Genomic DNA, 20056 nt, shown 5'->3' with positions numbered 1-20056 from the left:
TATGGATTCAACCAAATTATTTCTAAATCCAAAGCATCCTGTGGAATTTTTATCTTCTGAATCAAATATAAAGTCCTTTGTTGACATTTAAAGCTCTTCATAGCCTGGTGCCTTTGTATCTTCCCAGTCTTTTTATTTTACTATCTTCTGTGCACTCTGAGGTCCAGAAATATCAGCCTACTTGCTGTACTTACATGATATTACATCTATTCCCTTCCTGGAATACTCTTCTTCACATCTGCTTCTTAAGATGGCCAGGCTTTCCTCACAGTTCAAAAACCACTACCTGTACAAGATCTATCTCATCTACCCCTCTTTTCCCCTAATGCTACTAGCACTCTCTCTCTATAAGTTTACCTGAATCTATCTTGCACGCATCTCATATTTAGGCATTTTTAATATGTTGTTTCCCCATTAAAATATGTGCTTCTAAAGGGCAGGATTTATTTTTTTTCCCTTTCCTTATACCTCCATACCTGGAATACAGTAAGCACTTAAAAATGCTTGTCAGATGCTTTTTAAACAAAAAAAATTATTTTATCATATTGCAACATGGACATGCTATGGTGGCTCTTCACCAAAATAGGGAAACTTTAGAAGGACAATACTAGATCCAATACCAATTTTGCACAGGGTATTTATTGCCTTCACTTTTATGGAAATAAGTGTTATTTTAAGTTGCAAGAAAAACAGACACTGAACTTCTTTCTCTATAATCAGGTAAGTATGCAAAATGTAGAAAGCTTATTTCTTTTAACAGGGCACTATCACCCAAAACTTCTCTTAATATAAAGATTAATATCCATGAAAGTCTCTGGGTCTAATCACTTTATATTCTAATTGAGGTTTATTTGTTGACTGAATAACTTTAATGAAACATGCTATTTGCCATACTAATCACAAGCTAAAAAGGCAACTCAATAAAACCCAAGTAAAATATGACTGGAAAAATTACTAGGATAAGTTGTTACATCATTGGAGAAAAGAAAGAATATACTTAGTAAGAGTATCTCTTACATGTTATGAATTCAATTCTCATAATGTGCCAAAATATATACATAGTGGGGGAGAGCTCTTGATTTAGCTTGAGGGAAGATCATTAATTTGGCTTCTACAACTGTAAATAATCCTTTGAAAAATGCTTAATTTTCAGGCAGTAGAGGGTTACATATATAGTAAGAAAAGAATTACACAAGGCAAAAGCAAACATACCTGGCAACATGGGAAAAAGCATCCACGAGGACAGATTCAAATTCCCTAGTGAATTCAGGCCCCTTCCTCTTACTGTTTTGGATGACATCATTTGCTAAGTATAAAAACGTAAGCTTTCTATTTGATTTAGCTGAAAGAAGAAAAGAAAATACTTTTAACTTATATTCTAATTATGGCATTCTCATTTCATGGTCAGTTCCTTGTCAAAGACTATTTACCATAGAACAAAATTCAAGTATATCTTTATTAGATGTCAAGGATCATGCATTTAACAAACTTTATACAGTATAGCACCAAGTGAACTTAAGACGTCAATATTTTCATCAAAACTGGCCTAAAGCTGGTTGGTATGAAAGGAAACGCCTGTCTATTTCTTCATCAAGTAAATTCGTCTCTGTGACTAATGTACAAAGCTACAAATACCAATTTAAGAAAACACCTCAAAAGTTAAGAATTCAAAATATAACAGTATATGGCAAAAAAAAAATTTTTAATTCAGTGAATTTATTACAAGGATGAACATTTCTAAAACTTGCTGTTAATTACTATCTGTCCCTGGAAGAAACTAAATCAGAGATTATTTTTATCTCAAAATAACTTGATAAATTTTTTCCTAAACATTTTTAGTCATCACTCCATGTGGCTGGCTGATTCTGTAACCCAAAAGAGAAACTTCCAAGAGATATTCTTTATTTCAAATGCAAAAATATATTAATGCTATGTTACTACATTGTTACTGAAAATTTACATGCACATGAAGTCAGAAAAATAAAAATTATGGCTCCCACAAAACTCATAATTCTTTTTTTAAAATACATAGTAGATGCAGCATTTCCTATTACTCTATATAGTATCATATATTAAGCCATAAAAACTTCATGCAATATGTCTGAGTTACAATTGCTTTGGGGAGCATTACTGAATTTCTTGGCTTCCATGAACATAATTTCTTAACCATAAAGTTGCATCACCACATTTTTGGTGAAGGTTTTCTTTTAAAAGGATAAATAAAAGTATAATCAGATATCTGAACACACTAACTTTTCTTCAATGCCAAAGAACTTGAACTCAAATGTACTGTATTTCAACCTTTACACAGCTTACAAACTAGTGTTTCCTCCATTTTTCTTCCTCTTTTGAAATGCACATAATATGTATCACTCAGCAGTTATGTTACATTTTCAAATGTAGCTACTGAGGATAAGTAAAGGTTAAATTTGGGGTTTTGAAAACAATAGTTTAAACATTTCCCCCCAATGCTTATATAAATATATTTGCACTCAATTCCAATAACTATTTAGTAACAATTCAGATCAACAAATAATACATTTGTAATCCAAAGATACTTTAACAGTTTAAAAAAAGTACTCAAAAAATAGATTCAATTATTACTCTCATATCCCATAACTGTGACAAAGGTATGAAAACCATAGAAGGCATTTCTTTTCATATACTTGTTTTGGAAAGCTGGAAGAAACCAATAAATACCAAGACTAAATTGATATTAATCAATAATGAACTAAAAACAAAGTAACAAGATAGCCAGATAGCTTTGCATATTTCACATGTCACATGTTCAAAGACAGAATTCAAATTACAAGAAAACAATTTGGACACTGTAGGATAACACCATAACATAGTGGAAAGGGCTTATAGTTGGAGTAGGATCTGGGTTCAAATCCCAGCTTTGTTACCTACAGCCTGTGCAATCTTGGACAAGTCATTTACTCCCTCTGCGCCTCCTTTGCAAAATTAGAGTGTTATGAGCAGGTAAACACTGGGGTCCCTTCAAGTTCTAACCAAAGACTATGAATTGAAATTTTTCCAGCACTTGAAATTATGAGTTACATAAGAGGCCTTTGAACAAGAAATCAAATAGTTTCACTGCTTACAATGACAATTATTTTCATCATCCTTCTATTAAAACTATTATGATGTGCTTAGGATGAAACAATTTTCTTTTCCTCAATTTCTACATCCCTAGCAAGGAGTCATATAAGAGAAAAATACTCAAAGGGCTCACTGGAACAATAATTTTTTTTTTTTAATTCCCAGACACATGGACAATATAGCACAAAAAAATTAAGGCTCTCTTGAAAAAACAAAAAAATTCATTTTAAACTCTCTGCTTTTCCCTTTCCCCATTCAACCCACTCTCCCAATCAATTTATTTAGTGATTGGACAGTAACAAAAACTTACTGCCTTATGAGAACAGCCTTAAAATTATCCATTTGGTAGGCATTATAATATTTAATTTTAAAGAAGTTTTTTTCAAGAGTATTTTAAACAAAATACAGTACTAAAACGATTGCATAAAGAAAAAAATAAGGTTGAAAGAGAAAAACAGGAATATGCACTAGGTAAATAGAAATATTTCTGGCAATGAAAAAGCAATAATTTTGGTCAAGAGCTAATTTAAGGACTTCTGAGGCACTTTATAAGAAAACAATATTGAATTTGGAGGCTTCTTAAATGTATCATGGGGCGGGGGGAGGGCAGAGAATATAGCCAGTTAGGTGGCTCAGTGGACTGAGAATCAAGCCTAGAGATGGGCTGGTACTGGTTTAAATCTGGCCCCAAACACTTCATAGCTTTGTGTCCCTGGGCAAGTCATTTAACCCTCATTGCCTAGCCTTTACTGGTCTGCTATAGAATCAGTACAGAGTAGTAACTCTAAGACTGAACGTAAGGGTTTAAAAAAATTATCCTGTACCACTGAATCCCCACTGACTGTTCAAGTTTTGTGGAAAAGAAAGTATCTTACATACATATATCTTACATAGTATGTAAAGGAAAATATTTGCTGATGTGAACAGACTCAACTACAACCAAAAAGTCTCTGGAACCAAAGACCTAATTTTAGTTATTTCCAGGAGTATCCCAACAGGGACACAAGAGTGCAAGCTCCTTCATCAACCCAACAAAAAGATGCAGTCAGAAGTAAAAGGACATTTACATCAAAATAAGGTTCCTCCCTTCCAAATAAAGCACTAGGGGAAGCAACATAGCAATCACACTCCAAGGTCTGTCCAAAGGAAAAAAGATGAAGGAAGAGATAAGAGACTAAAGAGCAGGAGCAAGGCAAAAGGGTGTGGAAGTTGTGAAGTGAAATGCCAGTGTGATAGGTTGAAGACTCATGGAGAAGAGTGTGTGCAGTGCTGAATGACAGAGGCAGTGAGCTGGAGAGACATTCAGTGAAGATGGATTGAAGACTAAAAAGTCTTAAGTAGTGTGCATGGAAAGTTGGGAGGGATAGAATGAGGTAGTGGAGGCCTAGGAGATGGACAGGGGTACCTGGCAGTTTGGGGGTTGATAGACACATAAGGAAAGGTTCAAGAAGGATTGAGTACTATTCAGACAGGTGGTAGTGGACTGGGGACCAGACACAAATACATACAGAGAAATTTATGGAAAATTGGGGAGCTGTTCAGACAGAAATGGAAGGGCATTTTTGTAGGGTTAGGAGAAATTATCACAGTACTTGGCACAAAGAAGATGCTCAATAAATGCTTCATGACAATAGAGGAGAATGTATGAAGTTAAGAGAGAGGCAGTGGAGGGCTGCGTGTTCCTCAAGAATAAGGACTATCTTTTGCTTTTCTTGAACTCCCAAGCGCTAGCACACTGCCTTGGCACAGAGCAGTGCCCTCAAAAATGTATGGCTGACAAATATGGAGAGAAGTAGGGGAAATCAGGGGGCCAGAAAGAAGCACGCGGCGGAGAATGGGACACATGGGGAATGGGAACTGGAAAGAGAGGAAGGGGATGGGGGAGTCCTGAAGAACTGTGGTTTCCTCTTAGCACAGAGCCTGCATAAATGCTGGCTGCCAGCTCAGACCCAGCAAAGGGGAGGCAGGGGGCGGGGCAGAAGCACATGGAGAGGGACGCAAGAAGGTTTGGAGAGCTGGACAGACACAAGTAGAGGAAGATTAGTACAATTCCTGATACATAGTGGGCACTTAATAAATGGGCTCGGCCAGACATAGGAGAGGCAGGAGATGGAACAGACCACACGGAAGGGGACGCACCGAGCACTGGAAGCTGGAAAGACAGATGGGGAGGCTGGGGGCCGGAGAGTCCTGGCGGTATACGCACCTTTTCGCAGCTCGCGATGCCACACGGAGACGATGGGCCCCGCGTGCTTGCGGTGGTGAATCAGCCACAGCGACAACGTCTGGACGCTCTGCTGGGAGTTACTCAGCTCGGAGAGTTTTTTCTCCAGCGCGGACTCCGAAAAAGAGGACATGGTGGCGGGAGAGGAAGGAGAACGCCGGGCTTCCAGGCGGGGCGGAGTAAGAGGCGGCAGCCGATGGACACGGGCCTTCGGGCGAAGCCCTGTCGGAGACTGGCCTGCAGACTGATTTGTCAGGCCAGGCCAAAAGTCTGAAGGGCTATGGCCCGAAGGGCTGCCGAGTCTCCTCAGTAACAGCCGCCTCCGCCTCCGCCGCCGCCACAAGATGGCCACCTGACCTCTCACCCCGCCGCGAGAGGGAGGGCAAAGGGCAAAGGCCTGGGCCGGGGCCGGCGCGGGAGCTGGAGGGTAGCGGGGCCGGAGCAGATGCAGGACCGCTAAGCGTTACCTTCGGTAGACTTTCACATTCCCTGCTAGAAAGTAGCCCAAAAGAGGAGATGGAGAAGGAAGAGGTTAGGCCGGGCCCCCAACGGAGCTCCCGGAAGGGGCGGGTACCGCTCTCCAAGCGCGCGAGCTCACTGAGTCCAGAGTGCTCTCTTTTTCAGCGCGTCCCGGGACCTTTCTCGTGCCTCGGCGCGCTGACCTCAACGTCACTTCCGGAAAGGAGCCCGAGTGGTGGGAAAAGGCTAGAAGATAACCAGGTAAGGGAAAGTGTGTGGAGCAGAGTAGTTTCTCTCATAAGGGGAAAGGAGGGCTCTGCGAACTGGAGAATAAAAGATTAAAAGGCATGTGAGATGAGGGCCCAGGAAAGAGATGCTCGCTCTCCTGCCCTGCGCTCTCTGATCTGGGATTCTCCACATCTAGTTTCCTGCCCCCAACTCTTACCACTTGCTAGTGTGGGACCCCGCGCTAGTATAGGAGTCTAATCATTCCGACCAGTCTACCGGAAGATAATCTTTTGTTTGGAACCTTTATTTCACTATAGAGTATAATCCTGACTGTTGATCCTCTTATTTAGAGATTGGACCACTGGTTTGGCTCCCCTGCCCTGCCCCTGTCCCCGGGGCCACTCTTCAGTTTAAGTAACTAAGAACGTTACTGTAGCAGGAGGCGATCTATCAATCAGTAAACATTTTTTAATCACCTACTATGTGTCAAGTACAATGCTAAACCACTGGGGATACAAAAAGAGGCAAAAGACCAAAGCTCCCTCCCCTCAAGAAGCTTAAAATTAAAGAAGAGCTGTAACTTACAAGTAAAATATTTTTAAAGGGAGGTCATAATACTTGCACTGTACTCCCAGACTTCTGTAGAGAAACTTTGTAATAATAGTTTTATAAATAAGTTTTCAAATCCCTCTACAAATATCTCGTTTGATCTTCACCTTTCCAGAGTTTTTGTTTAGTCCCTTCAGGTTCTGTCCAAATCTTCCTGACCCCTGGAATTTTCTTAACTAGATATGAGAGTCATGGTCGATTTCCTTCTCCAGTTCATTTTACAGATGAGGAAACTTGAAGCAAATATCTAAGTGATGTCAACATGGAAATCTAGAAATCCCCAGTTTATTTAGTTGGGAGGTAGAAACCCCAGGTTTTGACCTTAGCACAGGAGAGTTTTCCCCCCTGAGGGAAGGTCCTACTTCACAGGTCCCAGGCTAACAATAGAAAAATCCACTTCAAGTGGGAGCTAAACCCAATCCGAAGTCAAGTGACTCTTCCTCTCAAGAAGCCTTTCCCAGTATATCACACCCTCCTTTTTGGGAGACTGATGCCCTGCCTATAGCACCAGAGTCAACTAGCCTGAGAAGAGTGAAGTGGGACCTTCCCTCAGGAGGAAAATTCTCCTGTGACATGGTCAAAACCTAGGATTTCTACCTCCCAACTAAATAAACTGAGGATTTCTAGATTTCCATGTTGACTGTGACTTGCCCAGCATCACACAGCCAGGCTGTCTTGAGTTCAGTTTTGAATTCAGCCCCTTCCAAGTTACCCCAGATGTTACAATTGAAATGTATTATCCTCTTACCCATACCATCTCTGCTGCCCCAAATAATTGTCTTCTAATATCCCTTTCACTATCATAACTAGCAATTTTATAGTGATTCATATTTTACAAAACACTTTTTTTCACAGCAGCTTTATTTTCTCATTTGATCCGACAAGCATCCCTGTTTTAAATGTTTCCTTGTCAGAGATGTAGTGCAGGTATTATTTTCCCCAATTTACAGATGGGGAAACTAAAGCCCAGAGAAGGAAATCAACTTAACAGTGTTACAGAGCTATAATATAAAGAACCTAAGAGTCTGTTTTTCTTCAGATAAAGCCCTGTTTCCCAGGTAGCACATTTGTTATAATCCTACCCCATCTCACTCAGCACTGTCGACTTCAGCCTTCTCTCTACCTATATCTATGTTTAGTTAACCTGGTTTCTCCACATAGACCATGGTCATTCCCATTTCTGTACCTTTGTTCATATAGTAACACTTCCAGAGAAGCATCAGCAGTCTAGAGATTCCTTTCTGAGAGTTTTATACACATAAAAAGAATGCTGGATTAAGAGTCAGAGGATGTGGTTTTAAATCCTAACGTTACCAGTTATATTACCTTTTCCTCTAATCTCTTTGATACTAATTTTCCTAGCTATAATTCCCAACCCATAGACATGATGATTTCTAAGGACCTTTTAGTCCTAAATCCTGGGATCTTTGAATATCTAATTCCCTTCCTTTCTAATTATTTGGACTTTAAGGTTCATCTCATACCTTTTCCAAGAAACTTTCTTCTATTGCTCTTAGAGGGATATGGATCTTCTCATTCTACCATGCCACCAAAATGCCTTAGTTCTCATATCAAAGTATCTAATTAATTTCTCAACACCTTTTCTCCTTTTAAATATATGACATTATTTCATCAAGTAGATAATAGTTACCATTCATTTGGGTAATTTCACTGAGGAGATACTTTATCAAATTAGTGATATGTTTGGTGCCAAAGACTTCTAAGTAAGCAATTTCATTTCAACAAACTTTTATCAGTGTTTGCATTTTAAATGGCCTACTTTCTTGTATGTAATTTGGACCATAAGTATGTCTGAGTTCAATTTAATTCTATCCAGAGATTATCAATGAATGATCATTTTTTTCTTATTTAATCAATTTAGAACATTATTCCTTTGTTACAAGAATCATATTCTTTCCCTCCCTCACCTCCCCCCACCCTTCCCATAGCCAACGTGCAGTTTCATTGGGTATTACATGTGTCCTTAATCAAAACCTATTTCCATGTTGTTGATGTTTGCACTAGGATGTTCATTTAGAGTGTATATCCCCATCGACCCATGTAATCAAGCAGTTATTTTTCTCCCGTGTTTCTACTCCCACAGTTTTTTCTCTGAATGTGGATAGTGGTCTTTCTCATAGATGCCTCTGGGTTGTTCAGGATCACTGCATTGACACTAATGGAGTACTCCATTACTTTTGATTGTACCACAGTGTATCAGTCTCTGTGTACAATGTTCTCCTGGTTCTGCTCCTTTTGCTCTGCATCAATTCCTGGAGGTCATTCCAGTTGCCATGGAATTCCTCCAGTTTGTTATTCCTTTGAGCACAATATTATTCCATCACCAACATACATCACAATTTGTTCAGCCATTCCCCAATTGAAGGGCATCCCCTCATTTTCCAATTTTTGGCCACCACAAAGAGTGCATCTATGAATATTCTTGCTCATGTCTTTTTCCTTATTATCTCTTTGGGGTACAAACCCAGCAGTGCTATGGCTGGATCAAAGGGCAGATAGTCTTTTATCACCCTTTGGGCATAGTTCCAAAGTGCCCTCCAGAATGGTTGGATTAATTCACAACTCCACCAGCAGTGCATTAATGTCCAAACATTGCCACATCCCCTCCAGCATTCATTACTTTCCTCTGCTGTCATGTTAGCCAATCTGCTAGGTGTGAGGTGATACCTCAGAGTTGTTTTGATTTGCATCTCTCTGATTATAAGAGATTTAGAACACTTTTTCATGTGCTTATTGATAGTTATGACTTCTTTAAGTGAAAATTTCCTATTCATGTCCCTTGCCCATTTATCAATTGAAGAATGGCTTGATTTTTTTGTACAACTGGTTTAGCTCTTTATAAATATGAGTAATTAGACCTTTGTAAGAGGTTTTTGTTATGAAGATTGTTTCCCAATTTGTTGCTTCCCTTCTAATTCTGGATGCATTGGTTTTGTTTGTGCAAAACCTTTTTAATTTGATGTCATCAAAATTATTGATTTTACATTTTGTAATTTTTTTTCTAACTCTTCCTTGGTTTTAAAATCTTTCCTTTCCCAAAGATCTGACATGTATACTATTCTGTGTTCACCTAATTTACTTATAGTTTCCTTCTTTATATTGAAGCCATTCACCCATTCTGAGTTTATCTTGTTGTAGGGTGTGAGATGTTGATCCAAACCTAATCTTTCACATACTGTCTTCCAATCTTCCCAGCAGTTTTTTTTTTATCAATTAGTGGATTTTGGTCCCAAAAGCTGGGATCTTTGGGCTTGTCATAGACTATCTTGCTGAGATCACTTACCCCAAGTCTATTCCACTTATCCTCCTTTCTGTCTCTTAGCCAGTACCAAATTATTCTGATGACAACTGCTTTATAGTATAGTTTGAGATCTGGGACTCTAAGGCCACCTTCCTTTGAATTTTTTTTCCCATGATTTCCCTGGATATCCTTGATCTTTTGTTCTTCTAAATGAACTTTGTTATGGTTTTTTTCTAATGCAGTAAAAAAGTTTTTTTGGTAGTTCAAAGGGTATGGCACTAAATAAGTAAATTAATTTGGATAGGATTGTTATTTTTTTTATGCTAGCTCATCCTACCCATGAGCAATCCATATTTTTCTGATTGTTTAGATCTAGTCGTAATTGTGTGAAGAGTGTTTTGTAGTTGTGTTCATATAGTTCCTGTGTTTGTCTCAGCATATAAATTCCTAAGTATTTTATATTGTCTAGGGTGATTTTAAATGGAATTTCTGTTTCTAATTCTTTCTGCTGAGATGTGTCGGAAATATACAGAAATGCTGTTGAATTAACGTGGGTTTATTTTGTATCCTGCAACTTTGCTAAATTTTTGATTATTTCGACTAGCTTTTTGGCTGGTTCTCTAGAATTCTTTAAGTAGACCATCATATCATCTGCAAAGAGTGATAGCTTGGTTTCCTCGTTGCCTATTTTAATATCTTCAATTTCCTTTTCTTCTCTAATTGCTACAGCTAGTGTTTCTAGTACAATATTAAATAATAGAGGTGATAATGGGCATCCTTGTTTCACTCCTGATCTTATTGGGAAGGCTTCTAATTTATCCCCATTGCAGGTGATGTTTTCTAATGATTTTAGATATATACTGTTTATCATTTTTAGGAAAGGCCATTCTATTCCTATGCTGTCTAGTGTTTTCAATAGGAAAAAGTGTTGTATTTTGTCAAAGGCTTTTTCTGCATCTATTGAGATGATCATGTGGTTTTTGTCAGTTTGCTTGTTAATATGGTTAATTATGTGAATGGTTTTCCTAATATTGAACCATCCTTGCATTTCTGGTATGGATCCTACCTGGTCATAGTGAATAACCCCCGTGATCACTTGCTGGAGTCTTTTTGCTAGTATCCTATTTAATATTTTTGGATCTATATTCATTAAGGAGATTGGTCTGTAGTTTCTTTCTCTGTTTTTGACCTGCCTGGCTTGGGGATCAGTATCATATTTGTGTTGTAAAATGAATTTGGTAGAACTCCTTCTTGGCTTATGCTGTCAAATAGTTTGTATAATATTGGGATTAGTTGTTCTTTGAATGTTTGATAGAATTCATTTGTGAATCCATCTGGACCTGGGGATTTTTTCTTAGGGAGTTCTTTGATGGCTTGTTCAATTTCTTTTTCTGATATGGGATTGTTTAGGTGTTCTATTTCTTCCTCTGTTAGTCTAGGCAACTTATATTTTTGTAAATATTCATCTATATCACCTAGATTGCCATATTTATTGACATATAATTGGGTAATATAGTTTTTAATGATTGCCTTAATTTCCTCTTCATTAGAAGTGAGGTCCCCTTTTCATCTTGGATACTGTCAATTTGGTTTTCTTCTTTCCTTTTTTTTAATTAGATTGACCAGTACTTTGTCTATTTTATTTGTTTTTTTCAAAGTACCAGCTTCTAATCTTATTTATTAAATGAATAGTTCTTTGACTTTCAATTTTAATTTCTCCTTTGATTTTTAGGATCTCTAATTTAGTCTTCATCTGAGGATTTTTAATTAGTTCACTTTCTAGTTTTTTAATTTGTATGCCCAATTCATTGACCTCTGCCCTCTCTAATTTGTTAATGTATGAACTCAAGGATATAAATTTCCCCCTGAGTACTGCTTTGGCTGCATCCCATAGATGTCTCATGAAAGGATGTCTCATCATTGTCATTTTCTTCAATGAAGTTATTAATTGTTTCTATGATTTGTTCTTTAACTAACTGGTTTTGGAGGATCGTATTGTTTAATTTCCAATTTATTTTTGATTTACCTCTCCATGTTCCCTTACTAATTATTATTTTCATTGCATTGTGATCTGAGAAAGTTGCATTTATTATTTCTGCTCTTTTGTACTTGTTTGCAATGTTTTTATGCCATAATACATGGTCAATTTTGTGAATGTACCATGTGATGCAGAAAAGAAGGTATATTCCTTTTTGTCCCTATTTATTTTTCTCCACATGTCTACTAACTCTAATTTTTCTAAGATTTCATTCACTTCTCTTACCTCTTTCTTATTTTTTGGTTTGATTTATCTAGTTCGGATAGAGGAAGGTTCAGTTCTCCCACTAGTATAGTTTTTCTATTTATTTCATCCTTGAGTTCCTCTAGTCTCTCCTTTAGAAATTTGGATGGTATGCCATTTGGTGTATACATGTTGAGTACTGATATTTCCTCATTATCTATACTGCCTTTTATCAGAATGTAATTACCTTCCCTAATGCTTTTGACTAGATCTATTTTTACTTTGGCTTTGTCAGATATCACGATTGCGACTCCTGCCTTCTTTTTGTCAGTTGATGCCCAATAGATTTGACTCCACCCTCTTACTTTCACCCTATGTGTATCTACCGTTCTCATATGTGTTTCTTGTAGACAGCATATGGTAGGGTTTTGGACTCTAATCCACTCTGCTATTCGCTTGCGTTTTATGGGTGAGTTCATTCCATTCACATTCAGAGTTATGATTACTAGCTGTGTATGTCCCAGCATTTTGATTTCTGCTCCTTTACCTGTCTTTTCTTCTTTCACTATTTCCTTCTACACCAATGTTTGCTTTTGAACAGTCCCCCTTGTTCCCACCCTTATTTTACTTCCCTTTCTAGCCCCCCTCCCTATTTACACCCCCCCCCTTATTTTCCCTGTAGTCTTTCTAAAATTATAACCCCCCCCCCGCTCCCTCCCTCTCTTGTACAGCTTACCTCTCCACCAGACCTTTTGTTACCCTTCTACTCCCCTATAGGGTGCAAATGTATTCTCTGCCCAAATGTATTTGATTGTTCTTTCCTCTTTGAGTCAATTTCAATGAAGCTAAGAGTTGAGTATTTCCTATCTCCAACCTCTTTACCCTTCCAGTTTATTGATGTTCTGCCCCCCCCCCGCCATGAGCTTTTTTGTGTCATATAAAATCAACCAATTTTGTATCTTTTCCCAATTCTCTTAGTATTAACCCCTTTTTTAATTCTATTTGTATACACACACATATTTATATATACATATATCTATATACATATTTATGTCTTGGCATTTCATCCTATACAGTTTGTCATCCTATACAGTTGTTCCCTCTAAGTATAATTCTTCCAGCTACCCAGGTGATAACAATTTTTAAGAGTTAGAAATTACTTCTTTTCTTATGGGGATACCTATCATTTTAACTTATTGGGTCTCTTAAAAAAAAGGTTTTTGGTTTTTTTGTTGTTGTTGTTTTGTTTTTCTTCCCCCCTTTCTTAATTACCTTTTGATGATTCTCTTGAGTTCTCTGCTTGGGCATCAGATTTTCTGTTCAGGTCTGGTCTTTTCTTTATAGATGCTTGGAATTATTCTATTTTTTTTAAATGACCATACTTTCCCCTGTAAGAATATAGTCAGTTTTGCTGGGTAGTTGATTCTTGGTTGTAGACCTAGTTCCCTTGCTTTCCAGAATATCATATTCCATGCCTTTCAGTTCTTCAGTGTAGATTCAACCAGATCCTGTGTTATTCTCACTGTATTTCCATGGTATCTGAATGACTTCTTCTTAGCAGTTTGTAATACTTTTTCCTTGGTCTGATAGTTCTTGAATTTGGCTATAACATTTCTGGGTGTTGTCAGTTGGGGATTAAGTACAGGAGGTGATCTGTGGATTCTTTCAATCTCTAATTTTCCCTCTTGCTCTAGAATGTTGGGGCAGTTTTCGTGAATAATTTCCTGTAGTATGATGTCCAGTTTTTTTCTTTTGTCATGTTCTTCCATAAAACAATGATTCTTAAGTTGTCTCTCCTGGAATTATTTTCTAAATGTTCTGTTTTGTGAATGAGGTGTTTCATATTTTCCTCAATTTTTTGATTCTTTTGATTTTGTTCTATAGTTTCCTGCTGCCTGGTGAAGTCGCTTGCTTCTAATTGTTGTATTCTGGTTTTTAAAGACTAAATTTCATCCCTTGGTTTTTGGTCATCCTTTTCCTTCTGGTCTGATTTTCTTTGGAAGTCATCTTTCATCTCCTTTGCCTCATTTTTAAGCTGATTAGTTTTTACTTTCAAGACACTATTTTCTAATTTTAGTTCAAGTGCCTCTGTTTCCAGATAACTTATCTTGCTTTTTAAGTTCTTTTCCCAGTTGTCTTCAGCCTCTCTTAATTGTGTTTTGAATTGTATTTTGAGTTCTTCCAAAGCCTGGTTCCAATTTGCTGGAGTTTCTGTGTTTTTGCTTGGTGTTCCTTGATCTTCCTCTGTTACATTTGCTCTTTGTTCATTGCCTGTATAGAAGCTGTCGATTGTGATTTCTTTTTTCTTTTTCTGTTGTTTGCTCATACTTGTCCTTTTTTCCCCCTGTAGTTGCCTGTACTCTTACTCCTCTCATAATGTATTGGATCTGTGGGTTTGGGCTTTTCTGTCAACCTTCACCCTTGGAGCTTAGGAGGTGCTCTCAGAGCGGTCTGTGGGGGATGGGTGTCGGAGCTTGAGCTTCCTTGTCCTCTGAATGCTTGATAAGATTAAGCCCAGTGGAGTTGAACTTGCAGAGCTAGATGTGCCCTAAAACCAAAACTTGGCCTGGGGGGTGGGGGGGGTTTGGAATATGGAATGTCTTGGCTGCAACTAGACTGCCTGCTCTGCACCTCTCCAACTGCTTCTCCACCTCCTTTGTTCAAAGTCCACCTGTCACAGCTTTTCCCTCAAGGTACTCTAGACTAGCGCCCTTGCTGGCCCAGAGATTCCAGCCACTGCTGGAGGCTCAGTACTGTAGGTGGGGGAGGGGTCCTGGGACCTTCCTTCCTCCTTCCCCTTAAACCTGAGAGTTCTCGAATTCAGGCTTTTTGGGGGTGTACCTTTTAAGTTGAGTCCAGCAGGAAGGTTCCTTGGCTCTGTCCTGTTGTTAGATTTGGTTTTTAGTCCTCTAAGACCATTTGGTTTTTAATCGGTAAGGAAGGGTTTTTCAGAGGTCTGAACTTTTGCTACCTCTACACTGCCATCTTGACTCTGCCTCCCAATGGATGGTCTTAATAACCAAATCTAGTGGCCTTTTCTTAGTTCCCATCCTTCTTAACTCCTCTTCAAACTTTGACACTATTGGCCACCTTCTTCTCTTGGATACTTTCTCCTCTCTAGGTTTTTTCTCCTGGTCTTCCTATTTGTCTTACTTCTCTTTCTCAGTCTACTTTATTGCTTATTCATATAAGTCTTGCCCACTAATTCTTAATGTCTTCCAGTACTGTTCTAGGACCTCTTCTCCCAGTATGCTCTCTCACTTGGTGATTTCATTAGTTCCTATTAGTTCAGTTGACTTCTCTATGTAGATTCTTATTTATATATGTAAAGGCCAGGTCTCTCTTCTGAATTAATCTTGTATCACCAGCCCCCTCATCAATATCTTGAACTACATGTCCTGTAGACTTTAAAAATAACTCATTGCTTTTCCCCTTAAAACCCCATATTCTTTCCATTTTTCCTTTTACTCTCAAGGATCTCACTATCTTCCCAGTGATCTAAGCTCACAAACTCAGTGTCAACCTTAACTCCTTTCTCACACTGATTCCACATTTCCAGTCTGTTGCCAAGTTTCATAATTTCTACCACCACAACATCTCTTTTATATTCCCCCTTCTCCCCACTCACAAAGCTAATACCTGGTGAAGGCTGCCATCACTTCATGCCTGGACTATTACAATAGCCTTCTGATTGGTCTTCCTGTCTCAAATTTCTCCCCACTCCTCTGAAAATTAAAACTCTGCCAGGCAGAAATGAGGAGATGGTACATTCTATGATGGACATTTTGTGCTAGTGTACTGAAGCAGGACTCTGAATGTCAAGTTCAGTTTGGCTGCATATGAATGAGAATAATAAGAAATAAGACTGCAAGGGTATATTGGAGCCAAATTCATGAATTTGTACTTTATTCTGAAAGCAAGGTTAACTACCCATGGTCTAACTATGTTGTATGAGATTGTTTTGATAGCTGTGTAAAAAATGGATTGAAGTGGGAGGAGACTGGATGAAGGAAAACCAATTACTATAATAGTTCTAGGCCACATATAATGAAGACCTAAAAAAGGACAGAGCCCATATGATTGAAGAAAGAGGGAATGGAATGGAGGCAAGAGATATTATAAAGATAAGAGTCAATAAGACTTTGCAATTGAATGTATGTGGAAGGTAAGAGAAGATAACACCAAAGTTATGAAAATAGAAGGATTGCACTCAATAAAAATTAGGAAATCTGGAGGAGGGGAAAATTTATTGGGCAAAGATAATGAGTTATACTTTGGAAATGTTTCATTTACTATGGGACATTAAGTTAGAGAGATATCCAGTTAGCTGTGTAGTATTGAAGTTTGGGAGGAAGATTAGGATTGGCTATATAGATTTGAGGGATATCTACAAAAAGATGATAATTGAACCCATAGGAACTAATGAGATCCCTAAGGGGAAAAGCATATAAAGAGAAGAAAATTGAGTGAAGAAATATCTATGCTAAGTGGAAGGAAGATGGAGGATACTGAAAAGTAGGCAGTACAATAGGAGAACCTAGAAAAAGCAGTGTCCTGGGAGCTAAGAGAGAAGATGAGTATTCAGAAGGAGAGGATATTCAATAAAATCAGAACTACAGGGAGGTCAAGAAGGATGAACACGTAGAACAAGATATCGGATTTATATTTGAGATTATTGATAACCTTGAGGAGAGCCACAAATACTAGGCTTTAGCTTTAAGCTAATGCAGCGAGGAAGTGATAACTGTGATAGCAAGTTGAATGCCACAAGTCCAAATGAGATGACCAGAGAGCCATAAAAATATAGGCTCAGCACCTTAATATTTATGTCATTGTTCTGGATGTAGAGGTTGCACCTTTTCCCAATTCTAGCCTTTGTGAAACCTGAGTCTGGAAAGGATTTGTCTCCTGAATTGGGGGGTGACCATGGGACAGGTTGAGTACTGATTGTTGAAATGAAATGAACTTGGTATTTTCAGTTTTAAGTACCCCACTCCCTTAGTTAGAAGAAGGATAAAAGGGCAGCCAAGTGGCTGGTAGCTTTGTGGGCAATTCATTAATAATTCTGTAGCACTTGAAGTTTTACAAAATGCTTTCCTTGCAACATCCTCACAAAGTAGGTCATGCAACTATCTTTCCATTTTATTTATGTTAAAACGAGGACGCTCCAAATTACCGTGTGTGTGTGTGTGTGTGTGTGTGTGTGTGTGTGTGTATGAGAGACAGAGAGAGATCGGCATGTAAGAACAATTTTTGCATTGTTATTAAAATTTTTGAATTCCAGATTCTCTTCCTTCCTTCTCCCGTTACTGAAACAGCAAGCAACTTGATACAGATTATTTATATATATATATATATGCATTCAGACTCCATATCAGTTCTTTCACTGGAAGTAGATAGCATTTTTCATCATAAGTCCTTTGAAATTATCTTAGATAATTGTATTGATGAGAATAGATGTCATTCCCAACCAATCATTGTATAATATTGCTGTCAACGTATACAATATTCTCCTATTTCTGTTCACTTCTCTGTATCGGTTCACTTAAGTCTTTCCAGGTTTTTCTGAAAACATCCTGCTCATCATTTCTTATAGCACAATACTATTTCATCACAATCATATACCATAGCTTGTTAAGCCATTCCCCTATCAATGGACATCTCCTCAATTTCCAATTCTTTGCCTTCACAAAAAGAGCTGCTATAAATATTTTTGTAGGACATAAAGAACTTTTTCCTTTTTCCTTTGATCTCTTTGGGATATTGACCTGGTCAAAAGGTATATACAGTTTTATAACCTTTTGAACATAGTTCTAATTGTTCCCCAGAAAGTTTTATCAGTTCACAACTCTACCAATAGTACATATGTCCCAATTTTCCCACATCCCATCCAACATTTGTTGTTCTTTTCTATCATATTACCCAATCTAATAGATATGAGGTAGTACCTCAGAGTTGTTTAAACTTAACTTTTTCTAATCAATAATAATTTAGAGCTTTTCCCCATAACTTTAGATAGCCTTGATTACTCCATCTGAAAAATGCCTGTTCATATCCTTTAACTACTTATCAAGTGGGGAATGACTTGTATTCTTATAAATTTTATGCATTTCTCTAATAATTTGAGAAATGAAGCCTTTATTAGAGAAACTTCCTCAAAAATTTTCCTCCAATTTTCTGCTTTTCTTCTAATCTTGGCTGCATTGGTTTTGTCTGTGCAAAAACTTTTCAATTTAATGTGATCAAAATTATCTATTTTATATCCTGTAATTCTCTCAGTCTCTTGCTTGGTCATAAATTCTTCCCCTATTCATAAATCTGACAGGTGAACTATTTCATGCCCCCATAATTTGCTTATGATATTTCCCTTTATGTCTAAATCACATAATCCACTCTGCTCCCTGCTTCCATTTTATAGGTAAGCTTTCATTCACATTAAGTTATTGTTTCTGTGTATTTCCCTCCATCTTACTTTTTTCTTATTTATCCTTCTTTCTCTTTCACCTTGTCCCTTCTCAAAGTGTTTTACTTCTGACTTCTGTCTCCCCTGATCCACCCTCTTTTTTTATCCCCCTTCCCTCCTATTTCCCTGTAGAGTAAGATATATTTCTGTATCTAACTTAGTGTGTATATTATTCCCTCTTTAAGCCAGTTCCAATGAGAGTGTGGTCCAAATATGTCCTACCATTCCCCCCATCTCAATCTTCATCTTCCCTTCCACCATAAAAGCTCTTTATTCCTCTTTTAGGTAAAGTAATTTACCCTATTCTACTTCTCCCTTCTCCCTTCTCCCTTCTCCCACCACATATATCTTTTTAACACCCTTAGCTTTATTCTTTTGGGTATCATCTCATCATAGTCAACTCACAGCCATGTCCTCTGTCAATGTATACCCCTTCTAATTGTCCTAGTAATGATAAATTTCTAAGGATTTAGAAGTATTATATTTTCATGTAGGAATGTAAACAGTTTAATCTTAATTGAATCCCTTAGGATTTCTCTTTCTGCTTATCTTTTTATGTTTATCTTGAGTCTTGTATTTGAAAGTCATATTTTCTATATACGTCTGCTCTTTTCATTGAAAATTCCTGAAAATCCTCTATTTCATTAAATATCTATTCTTTTCCCCTAAAGAATTATACTCAGTTTTGCTGGGTTGATTTTTGGTTATAATCTTAACTCCTTTGCCTTCTAGAATATCATATTCCGAACCCTCTGATCCTTTAATGTAGAAGTTCCTAAATCTTGTGTTATCCTGACTGTAGCTCCATGATATTTGAACCATTTCTTTCTGGCTACCTGCAATATTTTCTCCTTGACCTGAGAACTCTGGAATTTGACAATAATATTCTTAGGAGTTTTCATTTTAGGATCAAGATGATTAATAGATTCTTTCCATTTCTATTTTACCCTCTGGTTCTAGGATGTCAGAACAGTTTTCCTTGATAATTTCTTGAAATATGCCCACAGCCATTTTCTTTCCTTTCCTTTTCTTTTTTTTTAAACCCTTACTTTCTCTCTTAGAATCAATACTAAGTATTGGTTCCAAGGCAGAAGAGTAATAAAAGCTAGGCAATGGGGATTAAGTGACTTACACAAGGGTCACACAGCCAAAAGGTGTTTGAGGCCAGATTTGAACCCAGGCTCTACTTCCCCTAGGCCTGGTTCTCAATCCACTGAGTTACCTAGCTGCTCCCAGGATCATTTTCTGATCACAGCTTTCAGATAGTTAAATAATTTTAAAATTACCTCTCCTTGATCTATTTTCCAGATCAGTTATTTTTCCAATGAGATATCTCACATTTTCTTCTACCTTTTCATTCTTTTTATTTTGATTGTTTTTTTTTTTTTGGTGTCTCTTGGAGTCATTAGCATCTACTTGCCCAGTTCTAATTTTGAAAGAATTATTTTCTTCATTGAGCTTTTGTGTCTCATTTTCCTTCTGGTCAAT

At 37.6% G+C, this 20056-nt stretch overlaps 2 protein-coding genes across 11 annotated transcripts in view; one reads left to right on the top strand and one right to left on the bottom strand.

The window, feature by feature from the left end:
* Positions 1-5459, bottom strand: part of RPRD1B (regulation of nuclear pre-mRNA domain containing 1B) — a 93127-nt gene extending 87668 nt beyond the window's left edge. For all 6 annotated transcript variants that reach the window (XR_008915230.1, XR_008915229.1, XR_008915228.1 and 3 more), the window contains exons 1-2: positions 5309-5459; positions 1213-1342 (exon numbers count right to left, since the gene is read on the bottom strand). Coding sequence is in view for 3 of the 6 variants with exons in the window: in XM_016423147.2 (XP_016278633.1) it covers positions 1213-1342; positions 5309-5459 (281 nt within the window). In the remaining 3 variants the exon portion in view is untranslated. The remainder of the gene's footprint in view (positions 1-1212; positions 1343-5308) is intronic.
* A 480-nt stretch (positions 5460-5939) lies between these two features.
* The window catches only part of TTI1 (TELO2 interacting protein 1), a 60723-nt gene continuing 46606 nt past the window's right edge, over positions 5940-20056 (top strand). For 3 of the 5 annotated variants that reach the window (XM_007474368.3, XM_007474366.3, XM_007474367.3), the window contains exon 1: positions 5940-6046. The gene's annotated coding sequence lies outside the window, so the exon portion shown is untranslated. The remainder of the gene's footprint in view (positions 6047-20056) is intronic. The other 2 variants (XM_056811934.1, XM_056811933.1) reach the window with 1 other exon arrangement.

Source organism: Monodelphis domestica, chromosome 1 (genome assembly GCF_027887165.1).
Source record: "Monodelphis domestica isolate mMonDom1 chromosome 1, mMonDom1.pri, whole genome shotgun sequence".
NCBI lineage: Eukaryota > Metazoa > Chordata > Mammalia > Didelphimorphia > Didelphidae > Monodelphis > Monodelphis domestica.
This window is presented reverse-complemented; position numbering and strand designations above follow the sequence as displayed.